Below are 20,061 nucleotides of genomic sequence, written 5' to 3'. Positions count from 1 at the left end.
GTAACTGGTTTTGCAGTGATGGCTGTGATAAAGGAGTGCAATTGCACAGTTACAACTCCTTCACCAGTTACAGCCTTTTCTGAGCCAGTCAGATGGGGCAAATTGTAGAAGCAGTTTATAACCATTAACCTTTTCTTAATATTAACTACATCACTTTGAATTGGTTTATTAACCATAGTTTATAATTTTGGGGTTGGATAGTTTGTCATTATCTGCCTCCCACACATTTTTCTAGGAATTCCTTTAGTTGCAATCTTCATAATAGCCAAGGGTATGAAATTGATTTTCTTAATAAATATACATTATTATAAAGCTTTTCCTGCTATAGTGTATGCTGAACCCATTCATTTCTTGAAGAACCTACTCCTACTGGAGCCCCTAGAACTGGGCACATGTTCTGCTCAATCCCTTTTTCAGTTTTCGCCCCCCAAAATGTAGGTAAGGAGATAGCTATGATACTGGTATGTGTGTAACACACATGTGAAGATATTTATGTAAGGATTGATAAAACAATTTTTGGGCTCTCCCTGTAATCTTAGGTCACTTTACTATTAGGCCACTTTTAATCATAGTTAAAGACCCTCTTCTGTTATCCAATTAGTGATCCAATAGGATTACTCTTACTATTGAAAACTGTCGTTCACAAACAAATAAAATTCAACGGGACTAGTTTCTGCGTGTTACATATCTGTCTGCCACATATCTGGCCGCCACGCAGCCTTTCTTAATCTCGGATCTCTAGATGTTCTGCGCTACGCAATAGTGTCCGCAGGGTATGGTAAAAAAAAAAAAGAAAGATATAAACAACAAGCGGAGCTTCGTTCGCCCCGCCGCGGTCACTATCTTGACTTTTTCGACCATGCCCTGCGGCTACCTGGGCAGCTTCTGTTACCCTCGATAAGCAAGATCGCTCGCAATTCAACAAATGCGGGGACAATCAGGTTGATAACCAAAGGGAGGCTCAGAGACAAATTACACAGCCGTCCAGCCAACGTCATCTTAGACATACTAAAACGCGTAAATGTTCCAAATCCCAGACCTCAAAACTCAGCGGAAGCCAAACGTCAAAAAAGATTCAGCCTTCGCACGATGGAGAAACAAGCTCTGTTTCACGGGAAGCCGCGCTTGCTCCAAGGCGATTGTTTTCCAGGTGAATCAGCGCGATTTCTAATTGGACCCGCATCTCCCTGGCGAGCCCCTTTTAAGATGCCACCGTTGCGGCATCTCTCCTCGGCGGCAAAATCTTCCGGAGATCCCCTGGGATTTTACCTCTAACGCGATCGCGCCACAGGTTCGGACGTTTAAAAAAAAGAGAGACAAGACATACACACACACAGAGAGAGACAAAGTGGCGCGCCTTGTTATGTCTACAGTTGCAAAGACTACAGTAAAGACTGTAGCGGGCTCCCCGGGCTGAAGTTGACTATCCCCAACTGCGTAATTTGCTTTCCTGCAAGCTCTGCTCCTTTATGTACGTAGAGAGGAGGCCAAAGGAACCAAGCCCCTCCTATGCCGTGAGTGAGCAAACCCGGAGAAACCAGCTCTTCCCCTTCCTGCTCCCTCTTGGGGTGTTGCCTCTCGCCCGTCGTCTTTGTTATTGGATGGCTCCTCCCAAGAACTGCAAAAAGCCAACGGTATTTTTTTTTTAAAAAAAGACTTGGCCATAACGCGAGGCCTTTAGATTTATTCGTTTTTTTTACGTTTGGGCTCTTGCGTGGATCGTGTTTTGGCTCCCTTCCTGCTTATTCATCTCCCTTTTGTTGTTTAGCCTTCCTGACTAAAAATTCTTAAGACTGCACAATGCTCCGCTTTTGGGGGGGCTTTGTGTTCCCGGAGGCTGCCTGTGAAGCGCCCGAAAGTAAGTCGAGGTACGAAAACCTCTTCAAGACACTAGATCGCAACCAGGATGGTCGAGTAGACATTGCTGAGCTACAAAGTGGCCTTAAGGAGTTGGGCATCCCTCTGGGAGACGACGCGGAGAAGGTGAGTGTAAGGTATAAGTCTTCTTTAAGAGGAGGAGGGAAAAGAAGCGCGGGAGTAACTCTTTCTTTCTGGATTCTGGACCTCTCATAAAGGAAAATCTTGGAAACCCGAAGGCTTATCTCAATACAAGATTTAAAAACAAATGATGGTTTTGGCTATTATATATAAGTGCCAGCCTTCCTTCCGCTCATCCCCATTCATTCCACTTGGGGATTTTAAAGAGTTTTATTGTTCCTTGGGAGAGGCCTACTTTTCCCCTAGAAGGTTTATTTCCTTATACATTATTTTATGCCCTCACGTGGCTCTTTGCTGTAAAAGTTACAGGCAATTCCCATTCATAGGGAATTTGTGGAATTCAGGTTGTGAGGACAGCTGATTTGTTCCAGTGGACTGTAAGTAAAATGTGAGTGGTTCCTCACTCTTAAAAAGAGGGAACAGGAAAAACAAGACAACTGCAAGAAAAGTGGAGTGTGCAAATGACAGGAAACCATAGATGGCCAAGAAAAGGAAAATAACCAGTATTTATAATATTTTTAAAAAAGAAATTTGATGGTAGACTTCATGTGACAACCTCAACAGTTATTCTGAATTTGTGATAAACCGAATAGCTCTTGAAGGAGGTTTCTAGATGTGTTTCTTTAAGAAGAAGCAATTTACCATATCTGATACAATCTATTCTTGGATTATAGCTGTAAAGGAAGGCAATTTATCATAACTGTACCATCTGTTCATAGATTATAATTCAATAAAGTTTTATTTGATCAGTGTCCTTACAGTAAATGAGAGATGAGATATAATATCCACACACAGAAGATTAGCCATAGCATCTCTAACCAATGTTACCAACTGTGAAACTGCTAGATGTGAGATAATAACCTTCATTATAGACAACTTATCATTTTGGGGTATGGTACCAAATATACCTATCTGCACAAACGTGGAAGAAATATCACTATGTCCAAAGAGATGGGCTTTCGTCACATGTGATAGCTAAGCAATGATAGATGGATTCCATAAAGAATAAGCCTGAAGATTGAATGGATTTCTACATCATGACACAAAAATTGTGACTTCCATACAGGATTCCCTCACTTCATGCTAAGAATACATTCCCTGAAAACCTGACATAAAGTGAATTTGCATAAAGCAAGACACTGAACTAGTCGAAAACCAATTGAAGGGTATGTAACCCAAATGCATTGACAAATGGACTCATACAGGTAATCCTCACTTAGTGACCACAATTGGGACCAGCAGCTTGGTCATTAAGCAAAGCAATTGCTAAGTGAAACTGCAATTGTGTTTACAATCTTACTTCAGCTTTATAGAACTAAAAATGTTCTAAATGTGAGGATTGGTTACTTTTTTATCACCATCATAACTGCAAAGGATTGCTAAATGAGACAATTGCTATATAAGGACTGCCTGTACATTTGTAGAGCTTTAGTCTTAAGCAAAATGTTACTCGAACCATTTTTCTTTTCTTGTCTCATGTCCTCTGTACAGTGAAAGCATTGTCTGTCTTTCTCAATCTTGTGTACAGCTGGATTTCTAAGATGCACAGTTACCATGGCAGAGAAGGTGGTAGAATACGTTGTGGCATCATGAACTTTTATTATTCTTTGCTACGTTGTGATGTATAGATTTACCTACATTAAAAGTTTGTCCTAGGATTGATGATTTTGCAGCAGCTTAACTTAATTTGTTCAACTTTATTTCTTTTTGTTTTGAACAAGATGATGGTTTGATCTCTTAGTAAGAGTAGTAGCTGTTGCTGGCATGGAGGCAGGACATACAACTAGAACAGCTGCATGACCCAATGATAAATGTCTGAGTGAGGGAAGAAACTGTTTAGTGTGAAAATGTTCAAGCAGTTTTAGCAGGATGATGGCTTGGCATGTTCTCAGATTTCTAAAGCAAATTGACTATGCTGGCCCAAATAACACAGTACTTTTGTCACATGAAGTGAATTATTGCATAAAAATGATCATTTACATAATAGCAAATCAACATAAAGCAAAAGAAACTTTCCCTTTTGTCAGATGTCAAGACACAAGCATGTAAGGGCAAAGTTTGCATTGTGACATTATCATTACAGTGAAATTATCATTTTGATGTGAGTTCAGTTTGCTGAACAGAAAAGACAGAAATTGGAGATACTTAAAATTGTGAGGAAGAAAATGCTTTGAAATATGCCAGAGAAAATTAGAAACAACAGAGTTGGTACATGCAGTTAGAAGATATTTATTCAGAAAGGGGAACAACAAAATGAAAAAAAAAAAAGGCTGCCAGATTGAGCACAATGTGCGAAGAGCATAGGAATATGAGGAACATGATTTCCAGGAAGTTGCTTTGAGATTGATTCTTTTTTAAAAAAAAAAAATATTTTAGTCACATCAAAATATTTTTGATGAAAGAGTTACATCAGCTGTACATTGGGACCTGTGCAATTTAGCTGTTTTGATCATGAAACCAGTTCAACTGGTCACAGAACATAGCAAGGGATCCCCACTTATAGTTGGCAACATAAGGCCTTTGTAGAGGATGACAGCAGATTTTCCAAGATCACATCTACTCAAGTTGGAGTCCTTATGCTATGCTAGCACAGTACCCTTGCCCATGGCCCTAATTCATCCAATTAACCCAGTTTTCTGGGTTTCCAATAACCTTTGGAACTATAAAAGAGTGCATGGGCTGGATATGTATAATACTGATCCGCAATTCGTGAAATTCTTTTGGTCTACCAGCCTGTATGATTCATTGCTCACTAAACCTAGGCATGGAAGTGAATGATAGCTCAGTTAATCAAGGATAAGCAGCATATCATGCTAGTCATGTCAGTGTGTCTTAGTACACTTAAGATAATTTGAAAACAGAATGGGCGGACTTCAGGTTGAACTCTGTTTTTTTTTTTAACTAGACCCAAGAGATTCACCCATCTACATTTGGTGCCAAAGGCTTATATAGATAGTCCTTAATTTATGGCCACACTTGTCCAAAATTTCTGTTACTAAGCAAGGCAGTGAGTTTTTCCTCATTTTATGAGCTTTTTTGGTCACAATTGTTAAGTGAATCATGCAGTCATTAAGTGAATCTTGTCAGAAGCCGACTGGGAAGGTTATAAATGGTGATCATATGACTGCAGGACAGTGCAACTGTCATAAATACATGCCAGTTTCCAAGTGGACAAATTTTGATCCCGTGACCATGGGGTTCCAAGATTGTAAGTGTGAAAACTGGTCATAAGTCATGTTTCAGTGCTGCTGTCCCTTTGAATGGTCACTAAACAAATGGCTACAAGTTGAGAACCACCTATATGTAGGTAGAATTCAATTTGTTCTGAGTAGTACATATAAAGAGCACATACAATATCTTTTCTGTTCTCTTGGGGAACAGGCAGCCCTCAGCTTATCACAATTGGAACCAGGAGTTCTGTTGCTAAGTGATGCAGTTGTTAAGTGAGTCACGCCTGGCTTTATATCTTTTTGCCACGGTTATTAAGCAAATCACGTATTAAGTGATTTCAGCTTTCTGCATTGGCTGGCTTCTTGTAAGCCCCTGGGAAGATCACATTGGGGAAATCCCAGCTACCCCCAACTAATCAGGTACCAATTCATGTCTGGGAAGAATATTTTAGAGAGCTTTATACAGACCCCGACTATGTAACTAAAGAGAGCCAAATTAGTTTGGACCAAACTCCTTACTGGCCCCCAGTTACACCAGGAGAGATATCCTGGTTGATCAGAACCTTCAAGGCTAATAAGGTACCAGGTGCTGACAATGTCCGGCCAGAAATAATAAAAAATAATGCCAGTTGGTGGGCTCCACTTTTAGCATCTCTGTTTACATTTATAGATAAAACGGGTCATATGCCAAGAGATTGGGGAATAGCAATTATCATACCAATGTATAAAAAAGGTAATAGAAATGATCCAGGCAATTATAGACCTATTAGTCTTCTGAGTGTTATTAGTAAATTGTATGCCAAACACCTAAACTATAAACTTCAGGATTGGCTAATTTCCGGGGGAATAATCAAAGAGGAACAAGCTGGTTTTAGAGAAGGAAGATCAACGGTGGATCATATTTTGGTACTTCACCATCTGGTTCAAAAATACACGAATAAAAAAAAAATCCTTTCATGGCCTTCCTTGATTTTAAGCAGGCCTTCGATTCAATATCCAGGAACACGCTCTGGGAGAAATTAAAATGTGCTACCATTGATAAATGCCTCCTTTTCCTCATACAAAAATTGTATGCTAATTCCACCTTGAAAGGGAGGTGTAATCCTCAAGGGACTTTAACCGGTCCAGTAAGGGTACAAAAAGGGGTACGGCAGAGTTGCATCCTGTCCCCCTCCCTTTTTAACTTCTATGTTTACCCCCTGGTCGATCTTTTACAGAATTCTGATTTACATCCTCCTAATGTAGCACAACGTAAAATTCCAATTCTCCTATATGCTGCTGCTACTGCTGCTATAATTTCATAAACTCCCATAGGACTGAAGAGAGCAATTACGACAACACTTGAATATTGTAGACAGAATAAGCAGGTCCTTAACTGTCAAATGAGAAGTTTGAGTTTTTGCTAAAAGACCTAGACAATACTCCTGAAAAATAGAAGGACATAGTTTAGAACAGGTTAGGACATTTAGATATGTCGGGGTGGTTTTCCACTCAAGGGAAGTGAAAGGCACACCTGGATCACACATTGCAAACAACCTATAGGTCCTCAAATGCAATTAAACATTTTGTTTTACACTGGTGGAGGGCAATTAGTACCTGCGGCCTTAAAACTTTTTGAGGCCAAAACATTGGCACAAATTCTATATGGGGCACAAACAGGAATCCTTGCAAAAAAAAAAAAAGACTTGCTAGAAACTATACAAACCAAATTCTTGAGAGCCATCTTAGCTGCACCCAAAGGAACTCCAAATGCCCAGTTAAGAATCGAGACAGGCATGCCTCAAATTCAGGTAAGAGCCTGGAAGATGATGATCATTCATTGGCTAAAAATGCATTTCCAGAGGGACTGACCCCGCTAGTACTGACCCTCCCCCTGGAAACAGGCGATAGACCACAAGCTGGGCTCCTATGGGCTCTCATCAATTTTCTTAATGTCCCTAGGCTTTGACCAAGCAAAGTAAGTAGTAATCAATAGAATGAAGGACATGGAGTTCCAAGAAGAACTAAATAAGTTGGCTCGCTACAGCAGGGACAGAATCAAACAGGGAGTGTGGGAATTGGCAAGATATCTAAATGATCTAATCTTCCCAAAATAAAGAATAGTTTTCTTCAGAGCCAGATTTAATATTCTCCCATCAGCATTCCTTCAGGGCAGGTATAAGAAAACACCAATAGCAGAACAGGTATGTATATGTGGTAAAGGAGAAGCTGAAGATATCTCACATGTTCTCGGGGGGGGGGTGGTGGGGGGGGGGTGTGTGTGGGGTTGGTGGGGTGGGGTGTTGTTGTTGTGTTGTTTTTTGTTTTTTTTGTTTGGGGGGGTGTGTGTTTTTGGGTTTTTGGTTTTGGGGTGGGGGGGGGTTTTTGGGTTTTTTTTGTTTTTTTTTTTTTTTTTTAAAATTTTAAAAATTTTTTTTGTGGGGGGGGGTTTTTTTGGGTTTTTTTTGGGTGTGGGGGGTTGGGGGGGTTGGGGGGGGGGGGGGGGGGGGGGGGGGGGGGGGGGGGTTGGGGGGGGGGGGGGGGGGTGGGTGTTCCTTTTTCCCTTTTTTTTTTCTTTTTTTTTTTTTTTTTTTTGTGTTTTTGGTGTTTTCTTTTTTTGGTTTTTATATGTTTGCTGGGGGGGGGGGGGGGGGGGGGGGGGGGGGGGGGGGGGGGTGGGGTGGGGGGGGGGGGGGGTGGGTGGGGGGGGGGGGTTTTTGGGCAAAAAGGGCGAAAAATTGTCTCGCTGCCTCTCTCGGCCTCCAGGCTTGCCGGAGAGGCTTAGTCTTGCCCTGAGCAGGCCCGTTTTTAAAGGGATCGTGGGCGGCCGCCATTTTGGGCGCCACCACGTTTTCGGGCGTTTTGTAACAGGCCTCTGCGACTGCGAAGAAACTAGTCTTCTAATCATAGGCCTCCCAGCCTGTGAGAACTTACTGCATTCTTAGATATTGGCAAATTGTTGGCTTTCCGCAGCAGCTCAGGGCAGGGAATTGCAGCCTATCCCTCCCGGTGGTTGCCTGGGAGCTCCAGCTGCCAGAGGCCTCACTTCAGCCTCAGGCGTTCATTTGGACAATTGGAGAATTTAACACCGTATCTGGGGTCACTCCCTCCTGGGAGCGCTGAACAGGTCCCGGTTTATTTCTTGTCAAAAAGTATTATTATTAAAAAGAATAATAATAATAATAATAATAATAATAATAATAATAATAATAATAATAATAATAATAATAATAATAATTAATAATTAATAATAATAATGATGATGATAATGATACATAACTATATACATATACATATATATGTTTTCTGAGGTATATATATATTTTCATATATATTATTGGTACTTGGCAATAACGCATTACCAACACTGATTGGATTACATATACAGTGCTTATACGCATGTATATATATTTATATTAATAATTATAACAATAATAATATTGTAGAACTTACATATCTAAATTCCAAAAGGGGCGCGGGCCAGCTGAAAGGACACCCGGCCTTTGTTGTAGGTCAAACCTTGGCGAGCCAACCGCCTTAAATTGGAGCTACAGTCCTTTCTTCTATAATGGCAGATGACAATTCCACTAGAGGCTCTTCTTTGAAGGCCAGATCTAAGTCCTACCACCTGCGCAGACAGGCTAAGGAAGCCCCTAAGGAAACTTCCAAGGCTTCTCAGAGAGACGCCCTAAGGCGTCATAGGGCACTGGAGAAAGAATTTGACAGGCGATCTAGAAAGGCACAACCAGTGCCCCCAGCCCTCCCACCCTCCATTCCTTCTACCTCCAGACACCCCCTCCCCCAGATTGTTCTTCCCTCTCCAGGCGCAGCTTATCCCTGGGACGCCAGGTCCCGAATCAACAGCCAGACGGCCAAGTACTTTCACGCCCACGGCCGCTGGTCTGCGCCAGGAGGAGGCCGCCACTGTCGAGATTTCTGCGCCATGCAGGCATGGATGGAACGGGCTATCCGCCAGGGGATAGCAGAGGGCATTCAACAGATGTACAGGTCCGGTCCCCCCTTGATGGCGCCCGAACACGACTCACCATCAGTCAGGTCCTCGCCTAGATTGGACCCTACCCATGGTCAGGTACCTTTATGGGGGGACAGCCCCCTCCCAGAAGGGGAAATGGAGGAGGCTATAGAGGACCTGGATAGGTTCGGGGAGGAGGAGGATCTTGAATGGGGGTCTACACAAGGGGAACCCCTATCAGAGATAGGCCCGATAGAAGGAGACTCACTCCCGATCAACCCACCTTCTGGGTTTGTTCAAGCCACACATGCTTAATCACTACTATTTAAGGCCAAGAACATTTCTGGCCTGTCGGTTCAGTCCTCTCCGGCTCTCCCCGCCCCGGCAGAGGGACAAGAGGATGCCATTTTTAGGCAGCCCGTGGTGGAGGCGAAGGTTATTCCGGCCCCACCCATATTCCACGACCTAGTTTCAGACCAATTGGACTCTACAAGAGCTTCCCCTGCCCCATCCAGCCAGGACAAGAGGTTCTTTAACCTCGAGCTGAGCTTTTGCAACTTGCTTAACACTCCCGAGGTAGACAAGCCCTTCGTTGGTTCAGTATCCTCGTCCTCTTCCAGTGACCCCCTGGAAGCCCGAAACCCAAGGACAAAAGGTCCGAACTGGCCTTACGTAGGACTCATCAGGCCGACACCTGGGCCATTAGATCGGCCATGGCCGCTTCCCTTTCACCAGGTCCTCGATCCGGTGGCTCCGCCAAGTGAAACAGCATGTTCCCCCTCTAACACAAGGGCACATCAGGAAATCGCAAAGTTGACGGCCGCAGCAGAATTCTCGGCCGACGCCACCTACCACGCGGTGAAGTCCTCCGCCCGAGCGATATCCTCTCACGTTACAGCTCGCCGCCTGCTCTGGCTCAAGCATTGGCAGGCGGACATAAAAAAACAAGGTTAAGCTGGCCACTGCCCCCATTAAGAGGGACAGACTCTTTGGTGCCGCCCTGGAGCCATTGCTATCCGAACCCCGAAGTAAGAAAAAAATTTCTTCCCCCCCTTTTCGGAGGTCAGAGTCAAGAGCCTCCCAGCCCTTTCGGAGAGGTCCTCCCGACCCTTCTACCAGTCATCTTTCCAGCCCAGGTATCCGAGACTCCCTCCTTCCGGCCATTCCAGCCCCAGGATCGAGCCGATCCAGGTGACAGGAACAGGAGGGGCGGCAGCTACAGACGCCCTTCAGGGGCTCCGGAGGGTAGCCCTTCCGGCGCACCAGATAGACCTCGTCCCTCCTTCCCATCGGGCGGATGCCTCAAGCATTTCGCTGACCGATGGGATTCCTCCACTTCCGATGCCGGGGTCCGGGACTCCATCAGACTTGGTCTCGCTGAATTCCAGCGCACCCCCTGACTTCTTTATGGCATCCCCCTCGAGGGACCCCACTAAACGCAACTTAATGGATTCAGCCATTCAGCATCTCTTTAGCATACAGGCCATACAACCCGTCCCACCATCCCAGCGGGGCAGGGGTTTCACTCTCACCTCTTCGTGGTCCCCAAATCCTCAGGAGGATGGAGGGCTATTCTAGACCTGAAATGCCTCAACCGTACCTGATTTACCACAGGTTTAAGATGCACACCCTGCAGTCCATTCTCCTGGGCATCAGACAGGGGATTGGCTAGCCTCTATAGACCTTCAGAGGCGTATCTTCACATTCCAACCGGCCCTCCCATTCCATATTCCTCAGATTCTGCTACAACCACCTCCACTTCCAATATGTGGCCATTCCCTTTGGGATGGCTCTCTAACCCGAGGACCTTCACTAGGGTCCTCGCGACTCTGGCGGCCCACCTCAGGAACCTCCCGGTTCGTCTCCATTGTTACCTGGATGACATCCTCATCCTGTCCCACTCCAGACTCCAAGCAGAGAAGGATGTCAGAGCTACCCTCTCTGCCCTCCAAGACCATAGGTTTCTGGTAACTGAAAAAGAGCCAACTGTTACCTTCTACACGGATCACCCACTTGGGGGCCGCTCATTGACTCAGTTCGGGAAAGGTTTCCTTCCTCGGAAAGATTCCTTAGCATTCAGGAAACCATCACACACATCAGACGCTCAATGAGGGTAACACTTTTGGATCTGTCTAAGCTACTAGGTAAAATGGTCTCATGTATTTCCATCGCTCCCTGGGCCCGGTTACACACCAGGTCCCTACAGTGGTTCCTGCTTCCGCTCCAACGGTCCGGCAGTAGCAATTCAAAGGCCACGGTCAAGGTGCCTTCAAAGGTCCTCACGCTCTCCTCTGGTGGACCAGTCCCGCCATCAACAGGGACATGGCCTCAAGAAGCCCCAACGCCTCACCCTCACCACAGACGCCAGCCTGTCCGGAGGGGGTGCTCACATCCACTTGCTTTCGACACAGGGCAGATGGTCTCAGGTAGAACGGGCATGCAGTATAAACTGGTTGGAACTCCGCGCCATCCACCTGGGCCTACGCCACTTCCTCCCTCAGGTACGTGGGCGGCATGTCCTTATACTTACGGACAACATCACGCCAAGGCCCTTGTCAACCGACAAGGGGGCACCCAGTCCATCCGTTTGATGAGAGAGACCGAGCGCCTCTGCCGTTGGGCGGAGCGCAATCTCCTCTCTCTCAAAGCCGAGCACATCTCAGGGGACTTAAACACCCAAGCAGACTGGTTGAGCAGGACCACGGGGGACCAGTCCGAGTGGCGCCTCCACCCGTCACTGTTCAGGGAGGCGACCGGGCTGTTCGGCCTCCCGTCAGTGGACCTCCTCGCATCCCCTCAACACTCAACTCCCCAGGTTTTTCTCGAGGTACCCTCCCACGGGGCCGAGAACTACAACGCCCTTCGTTGCCCCTGGCCCTCAGGGCTTCTATATGCTCTCCCTCCCGTAGCCCTGGTACTCAGGGTCATCCAGAAGCTCATCTCCGAGACAGCAGAACTGATTCTGGTGGCACTCTACTGGCCCAGGCGCCCATGGTTCGCGGACCTCCGCAACCTATCGATGGCCCCTCCCTGGGAAATTCCTCCGAACAGGATTCCTTTCTCAGGGTCCCCTCCAGCACCCGGACCCGCAGTGGCTCCAGCGAGCTGTTTGGAGGTTGAGCGGGAGCGTTTAAGAAAGGAGCAGTTTCGGACTAGGTTATTGATACCATCCTAGCCGCCAGGCGACCCTCCACAGCCGAATCTTTATTGCCACTTGGAATAGTTTCTGCAAGTGGTGCCAGGGTTTCCAGGTCAACCCGCTTTCACCATCCATAGCTCAAGTGTTGGAATTCCTCCAGAGGGTCTGAGGAAAGGTCTTTCTCCGAACACCCTGAGGCGTCAGGTCGCAGCCCCTTTCAACCGTCATTGCTTGTGGCAATCTGGGGTCCCTTTCCCTCCACCCTCGCATTAGGGCATTCCTCAGGGGAGCCACTACCTGTGTTCCCATCAGTTCACAGATACCCCACTTGGGACCTCAATAAGGTCCTTGTGGCCCTTACCAAACACCCCTTTGAGCCGCTCAGGGAATCCACTCTCCAGTTCCTAACATTCAAGGTTGTGTTTCTGGTGGCCATAACTTCGCTCGCCGAATATCAGAGATAGCGGCCTTGTCGGTGAGGAAGGACCTTTGCATCTTCCATGCCGACCGGGTAGTTCTCCGGCCGGATCCTACCTTCTTGCCCAAGGTCAACTCAGCCTTCCACAGGGCACAGGAACTCACACTTCCGAACTTCTGCCCCAATCCCTCGCGGGAAAGGGAGAAGCCTTGGCATACCCTAGACGTAAGACGGGCCCTCTACATTTACATTAAACGTACCCAGCCCTTCAGGAGATCCGAATCCCTATTCCTTTCCTTTCAGCCCAAATCGTTAGGCCACAAAGTGTCCCCGTCAACCATCGGCCGCTGGATTAGAGCTACTATTTTCCAAGCTTACCTGTCCCAGGCCCTGCCCATTCCCAGCGGAATAACGGCACACTCCACCAGAAGTGCTGCTACCTCGGCTACTTGGGCCACCCAGGTTCCAATTGCTGACGTTTGTCGGGTGGCCACTTGGGCCTCCCCATCTCCCTTTATTAGATATTATAAGATCAACATATTTGCTTCGGCGGAGGCTTCGTTTGGTAGACGAGTCCTCCAGCGAGTCCTCACGGAACCGCAGAGATTGCAGGACCAGACGGACTCCCTCCCGTAGGACAGCCAAGCTTTGGTATGTCCCACTCTCTGGATGATCCGAACGGCTCCCAGGAGAATGGGCGTTGGTTCTTACCTGACATGCCATTTCTCTGGAGCCGTGAGGATCATCCAGCCCCACCCTTATTAAGTTTTCCGTCTGGTGGGGTCTTGTTTCGGCCAATAAACCCTTTAGCATAGTAAGATGAGAGCAAGATCTTCTCTTCACTCTCGACTTCGCGTAAACTGGGGATTGCAAGGCAGCCACGTGGTGAAGGGCGGAGCAATCCTCAGTAATTAAGCTCAGCCTACAACGACGCAGACTGAAGCACCTCCCACTCTCTGGATGATCCTCACGGCTCCAGAGAAATGGCGTGTCAGGTAAGAACCAACGCCCATTTTATTGTACTGTAAGTTATACAGAGTTTATAGGTCATTGTATATTTTCCTCTTACTAGAGAGATTGTCAGGGAGGGCAGACAATTTTTATGTAGGCTTTCTCCTCCAGGACTCAAATCTGGCTATTACGCGTGCAGTGGCAAAATTCTGTGTTGCTGCAATGTCTACAAGAAAAAAAAAATGGTTACAGAATTATAGCTGTCAATTTGTGCCAATTTTTGGAGATAGAACAATCTTTGGAAAATGATATTTACACACATACTTATTGGCTCTCCACTCATATAAACCAGGGAGTGACCCTAACTGTTTGAAAACATGTATTTTCTTAACAGGGATGTTTTTATCCACTATTAATGTATTATAATGTGTCAGTACTATTTTGTTATATATTGTAAATAGTGATGTCTATTGCTGGTCTAAGACTGTAATAAAGTTATATTCTATTCTGGGAAGATCACAAATGCCAATCACGGATGACTTTAGGATTCTGCAACAATCATAAATACATGCTGGTTGCCAAGTGCTTGAATTTTGTTCTTCTGACTCTTTGGGAACATTGCAACAGTTGTTAAGTGCAAGAACTGGTTATAAGTTACATTTTTAGTGCCATTGTTACTTTGAACAGTTGCCAAATAATGGCTGTAAATTGAGGACTACCTATATTAGATCAGCCCATCATAAGGTACTCATAATCCCAAATGGATTAGGGCGGAAAGTACAAAATTAAAATATTTCAATGTATGTTGCTACCTGTGCATTTGTATCATTCTTATAAACTATTTTATAAACAGAAGAAGTATGTGAAAATATTTTAAACATAAGCTATTGCAGGAAATATAAATCTCTGGCAAAAATACTCCACCAGCCTTCTCCCTTTCTTTTTTTCTCTTGGTGATTCGTAGGAAAAAAAATGCACATACAGTACAATTCTATTACACTCTCATGTATATTTATTGTTTATTATTTTGGAGCAGAATACCATTTTACCAGTTTTGCTCTTTTCCTCTTTTATGATGCCCTTGGTCTTGTTTCTGAAATCATAAGAACAAAGTGAACTTTAACAGTTTCACGAGGCGCCTATTATAAGAATTTAAACTCATTGTATAGAGTCAGATCTGTTCAATCAATGATGAGCTTCAGTACAAAGTTCAGTCTAAAGACAGTTTAATGAATCATGGCTTGCTCATAAATAGATTGTCATGATGTGATTAATGCATTTGGAAACTTATTTGTGATATGTGTACTTTACACTTGCATGTCTAATCTAAAGTACACTAAAACAATGAGATATATGAAGTGGTATATAGGTTGAGTAGATTTACAAACACACGAGAAAGGAGCATTTTGTGTTAGAAAGTTTCCAGGAGAAAATATGAATTCATAATTCTTAGTAGCCTACTTACAGAAATAACAGAATCAGTAATGGTCCTACCTGGGCATTTTGCCACCTGAGGCATAAATCCAAGTGACGTCTAATAAAAATATAATAAAGAAGCAAATACATGTTTCTTTTTACCATTGATACTTTGTTTATACAGTTGACCCTGGATACTACACAATATTTGTTTAATGTGACTTAAAGCATTGTATGCAGCACTTTAAATACTGTCTGTGGTCATCAAGGAGCAAGAGATCCAACAAGGATCTGTATGACAGTGGCATTTGAGAATGTCTAGAAAGCATGTCTTCTCTATCCCGGCTACTGCCCTATGGAAGAGTTTATGCCCTGAGATTAGGATTGCCCTAACTCTGCTGGCTTTGAAGAAGGGACTTTTTCCATGGGCACTGGTCTGGGGTGTAAGTCAGTCTGAAATGCCTTGATTTGAGATGTTTATGGGTTGGCCTCAGTTGTGTCATGGGATTGTTCAGTGTATTGTTTTGGCATTCATTTTAATCCATCAGTAGCTGCCCAGAGTTGCAGCTTGCTGTATAAATAGACTAGATGAATAAATATAAAGCAGAGAACAATTGCTATGCACATTTAGTGTGAACCAGAATTTGAAACTACTTGGGTGGTTCCATCTTCTGCTTTTGTGCTATCTGGAAATGACAACTCCCTCAGATTCATACAATATGCTTGGTCAAACCCATAGAATGCAATTAAAAGAACCACATGGGACAATGATAAGATGGTGGAATACTTATTTACATATTCAGGTAGAGTGGGTATGTGAACTAGTATGAACTAGAGCAGGGGTCCCCAACCGCTGGTCCGCGGACCGATACCGTCCGCGGAACAACTCTTACCGGGTCAAGCTGGTTGTTGGCACCGCCATCTTTTTTGGTAAAAAGTGCTTCCGTGAGCTTTTCCGGTAGAAAGCTCACCGAAGCACTTTTTCATCAAAAAGATGGCGGCGCTAGCGCTTCGGTGAGCTTTTCCGGTAGAAAGCCATTTCTACCCGAAAAGCTCACCGAAGCGTTGGCGCCGCCATCTTTTGACGAAAGCTTCCGTGAGGTCACCGGAAGCACTTTTTGTCAAAAAAAGATGGCGGCGCCCAGTTGATGCCGGTACCGGGCTGCGGCGCCCAGCTGATGCCGGTACCGGGCCGCGGCATCAAAAAGGTTGGGGATCCCTGAACTAGAGTATGTTCGATATCTACAGCAATCTGATCTTTCTGTAGTAATGTAACTAAACCTGTTGAATTCTGCAATCCTTCACCAAGCTATCTCTGCAATTCATGCAATGTTTTCCTATCAGAAATAGCAAAGGACCTCCAGATGGCGGAAGTAGATCGTGATTTAGATAGCATGCAGAATTAGAATTTAGAGCTCACAACTGATTATAATGGAATTTGAATCAGTAACTTTCTAATGAATGTTTTGTTTGTTTCAGTCTCAAGCTGCTTCTGGATTTTCATTCATTACACTTATTTGAAATGTAGAACTAGAATAGAATGGAATACTTATTTGGGGTGCAGAAATTGGCACATTTATTTGATGGGAGCAAAGACGTACAGAAGACTCTAAATTTGGTTTCCGTCTAGGATTTGATAGACTTTTGGAGTCCAGATATTGTACAACTAATACATCAGTGGCACATATTAATATTAGTATTAACATTTATTAGGGTAATTAGCATTGTTGTTTGAACTAGTCAGGTAAGTAAAGAATTGCTGGGCTTGATTCTTTAACATAAGTAAACTCACATTTTTGAAGATGGGGAAATTCAGTGCATGCTATTTTAGGCTGTTTACATTATATAATATTAAATCAGTTTAGCTTTTACCAATCACCCTTTGTGTGTTACTGATACAGTAATAATGTGCTGGATGAGCTATTTAAGTCACTGCAACTGCAATTGGCAGACTTAATATTTTACTATATATTATACTTAGTTGAATTCAGTTATATTTAAGGATACCATCCTGGTAACAGCAAAGCCGAATGTTCAGAAACATTTAGTTAATAAACACAGATGGTACTATATTTTATTATTTTTCTTTTTATTTTGTTTATATTGCATTTTATGTCCTTGTAAGCCACCTTGAATTGCTGTGTGTCAGGTGGAAATATAAAATTTCTAAAATAAATAAATAAAATATTCACCACATTTTGTACAAATCTAATGTATTCACAAGTTCAATGCTTTTCTTTTGTATCTGAGCTTGTTGTCAGATAAATGTTGAATTCCTTGATACTTAATTTAAAAGGTTTTTTTTTTTGTTGGTGTTAGTTTACATGTTGGTTTGTATAAGGCTAAAGTTTGATAAATCTATCCTGCCCTTTTAAGAATAAAAGCTGGAATTTTCATTAGGTTTTGTAGGCATTGCCTTTTCAAAGTACCAGAGGCTCCCATGCCTGCTTATATTGCAGATAGGCTCAGGACCTATTGGATCACAAACCTACACAGGCAGTCCTTGACTTAGAGCAGTTCATTTAGTGACCGTTAAAAGTTACAACAGCACTGAAAAAAAGGACTTATGACCATTTTTCACATTTACGACCGTTGCAGCATCCTTAAGGTACTAGATCAAAATTCAGATGCGTGGCAACTGATTCATATTTATGATGGTTGCATTCATATTTATGATGGTTGCATGTGATCCCCTTTTGGTTTTTTAAAAATTAAATTTTATTGAATGAACATTAAAAACAATGGAACACAGTGCAACTTTCTTGGACATCATTTTGGCCATATAAGCTGTAGTATAGAGATACACATAACAGTTAATTTCCTTTTTCCCTATGTTATTAATATAGTGCTAGCTGCTTATTATTTCTATTTACATTTATCTCATATTTGTCCATTATATTCCATTGTCTTTGGTTTACAAAACTTTAGCTTTCATTCCTATAAAGTGTCAACTCTTTCTTTCTTTTTCCTTGACTCTAGCCATTAATACATTTTATTCCAGGCTTCATAATACTCTGTCTCACCCTTATCTTTGATTTCTAAAGTTAGTCTGTCCATCTCTGCACAGATTAATATTTTCCTTATTTCACATTCTGTAGTGGTATCTTCATTCTTCCAGTTTTGGGCATACACCAATCTCACAACTGTTATTATATGTATCATTAAATATATTGTTCCTTTACTGTATTTCTCATTAATAATTTCCAGTAAGAACGTTTCTGGTCTGAACTCTACTTTCTAGTTAACCATCTCTTCTATCCAAACCTTTATTTTCCACCAGTATTTTTTTGCAATTCCCTTTTGTGACCTTCTGGCAAGCAAAGTCAGTCAGGAAGCCAGATTCACTTAACAGCCGTGTTACTAACTTCACAACTACAGTGATTCACTTAACAAATGTGGGCCGTAAAATGGGGCAAAGTTCATGTAACAAATTTCTCATTTAGCAACATACATTTTGTGCTCAATTGTGGTCATCTGTTGAGGACTACCTCTACTGGCTGGATATTGTGGAGATATTCTCCACCTCATCTGGAGAACAGTAAGTTGGGCAAAGCTGGTTTGACAAGCTTTGAAGGGAGTAATGTACCAGATAGTCAGAGGTGAAGAATGCTCAGATGTTGTCAAGACAGGCCATTTCAACTTTATGTTGCTTTTTGACACAACTCCTTGCTTATCGCACCTCTAAAAATGTAATGACAGTGTTGCTGATAGATAGAAAGCTGCAGAGCAAAAATAACAGACAATAGTTAAAATATTACATCCCTCAACATAGCTAAATCCATTGAAATATTATTGGAATTATACTTGTGAAGGACTACATCTTGAAAATGTTGCACCAAGGTGCTGTTTCTGATGTATTTAAGTGCATAGAAGATAATGCGTTAGCAAAACAGTTAAGTAGAAGACATACATACAAGGAGAGTGTAACTCTTTAAGAATGTGAATGAGGATAATCAGAGAAGCATGAGGCTATTAAATTTATTTTATGGAAATATATGTCAACATTCAAATTAATTTCTCAACTGATGGATAATATTAAAGCAAAACACTTAAATGCATCTTATTCCTCTCCAAATAAATTTAAATCAAGTCTAAATTCTCAGCCAGCATGGCAAATTTTAGGAGTGTTAGTTTTCAAAATTTGGAGGGCATAAAGGTTGACTAATAGATGAAAAGCATGTTTCAAAATCATGGGGAAAAAATCATGTTTGTAGAAATAAAAGCATCTCTTACTGGTGCTGAAATGACAGCAACTCTGCAAACCTCAAAATAACTGAGGAGCATTCAAAAACAAGGAAGCCCATTTGTTGTTTATTAAGAGTGGGCAACCCTCTTCTGATCACAAATGTTAAAATACGATGGCATAGCTTCTTGCAACTTTAAGATAAGCATATTAAGATAAGTTATATCACAATGTAAAAAACTGAGAAGCTCTCTAAATACCTTGAGAACATTTAAGTCCCACTCATCTATGTTACATGATCCTATATTGTGACGCTTGGCGGCCCAATCATCAAATGGTTGCCCTCCCCTTCAGCCAAGATCACTAGTGAAACATGAACAGTGAAACATGAATAGAAGAGGCAGCTGGTTGGTTCTTCATGTAGTCTAAGCAATGAAAGGCTTTAAAAAAGAAAATCAGAGTGGAGGCAATATCAGCCTCACCAGATAGACCAAGAAATCAATTCCATAGGAAACCTAAAACTACTTTCACTGAGAATTACCATAATAGCAGAAGCCTGCAAGTCTGATTGTGATGTACCTTATTCTCTTTTCTTATACTCTTATGAAGTAGGGAGGTGTCTTTCTGAACTGCTGCTGCATATTTTCTGCCTGTAAGATATATTTCATGCCTCTTTGCTTTAGTAACAGAGCTTAGATATCTCTATCAAGGTCATCTTCTTTAGTGTATATAGTGGAATCCTGTTCAATTGGCTGATCATCACTGTAAAAAAGATTACAGTATCTAATTGTGCCCATACTCTCCTTTTGTGTTCCCAAGGGAATATACCTGGCT

At 43.1% G+C, this 20,061-nt stretch overlaps 1 protein-coding gene across 1 annotated transcript in view; it reads left to right on the top strand.

Annotated features, from left to right (window-relative positions):
• Positions 1–1,338: 1,338 nt before the first annotated feature.
• SLC25A24 (solute carrier family 25 member 24) overlaps positions 1,339–20,061 on the top strand; it is a 49,589-nt gene continuing 30,866 nt past the window's right edge. The window contains exon 1 of the mRNA XM_026671766.2: positions 1,339–1,983. Within this exon, the coding sequence (XP_026527551.1) occupies positions 1,801–1,983 (183 nt within the window). The 5' untranslated portion in view covers positions 1,339–1,800. The remainder of the gene's footprint in view (positions 1,984–20,061) is intronic.

The sequence above is a fragment of the Notechis scutatus genome, chromosome 3 (genome assembly GCF_049901735.1).
Source record: "Notechis scutatus isolate UNSWTSFEM ecotype Mainland chromosome 3, rNotScu1.2, whole genome shotgun sequence".
NCBI lineage: Eukaryota > Metazoa > Chordata > Lepidosauria > Squamata > Elapidae > Notechis > Notechis scutatus.
Note: the sequence above shows the minus strand (reverse complement) of the source record. Positions and strands in the feature narration are given on the sequence as shown.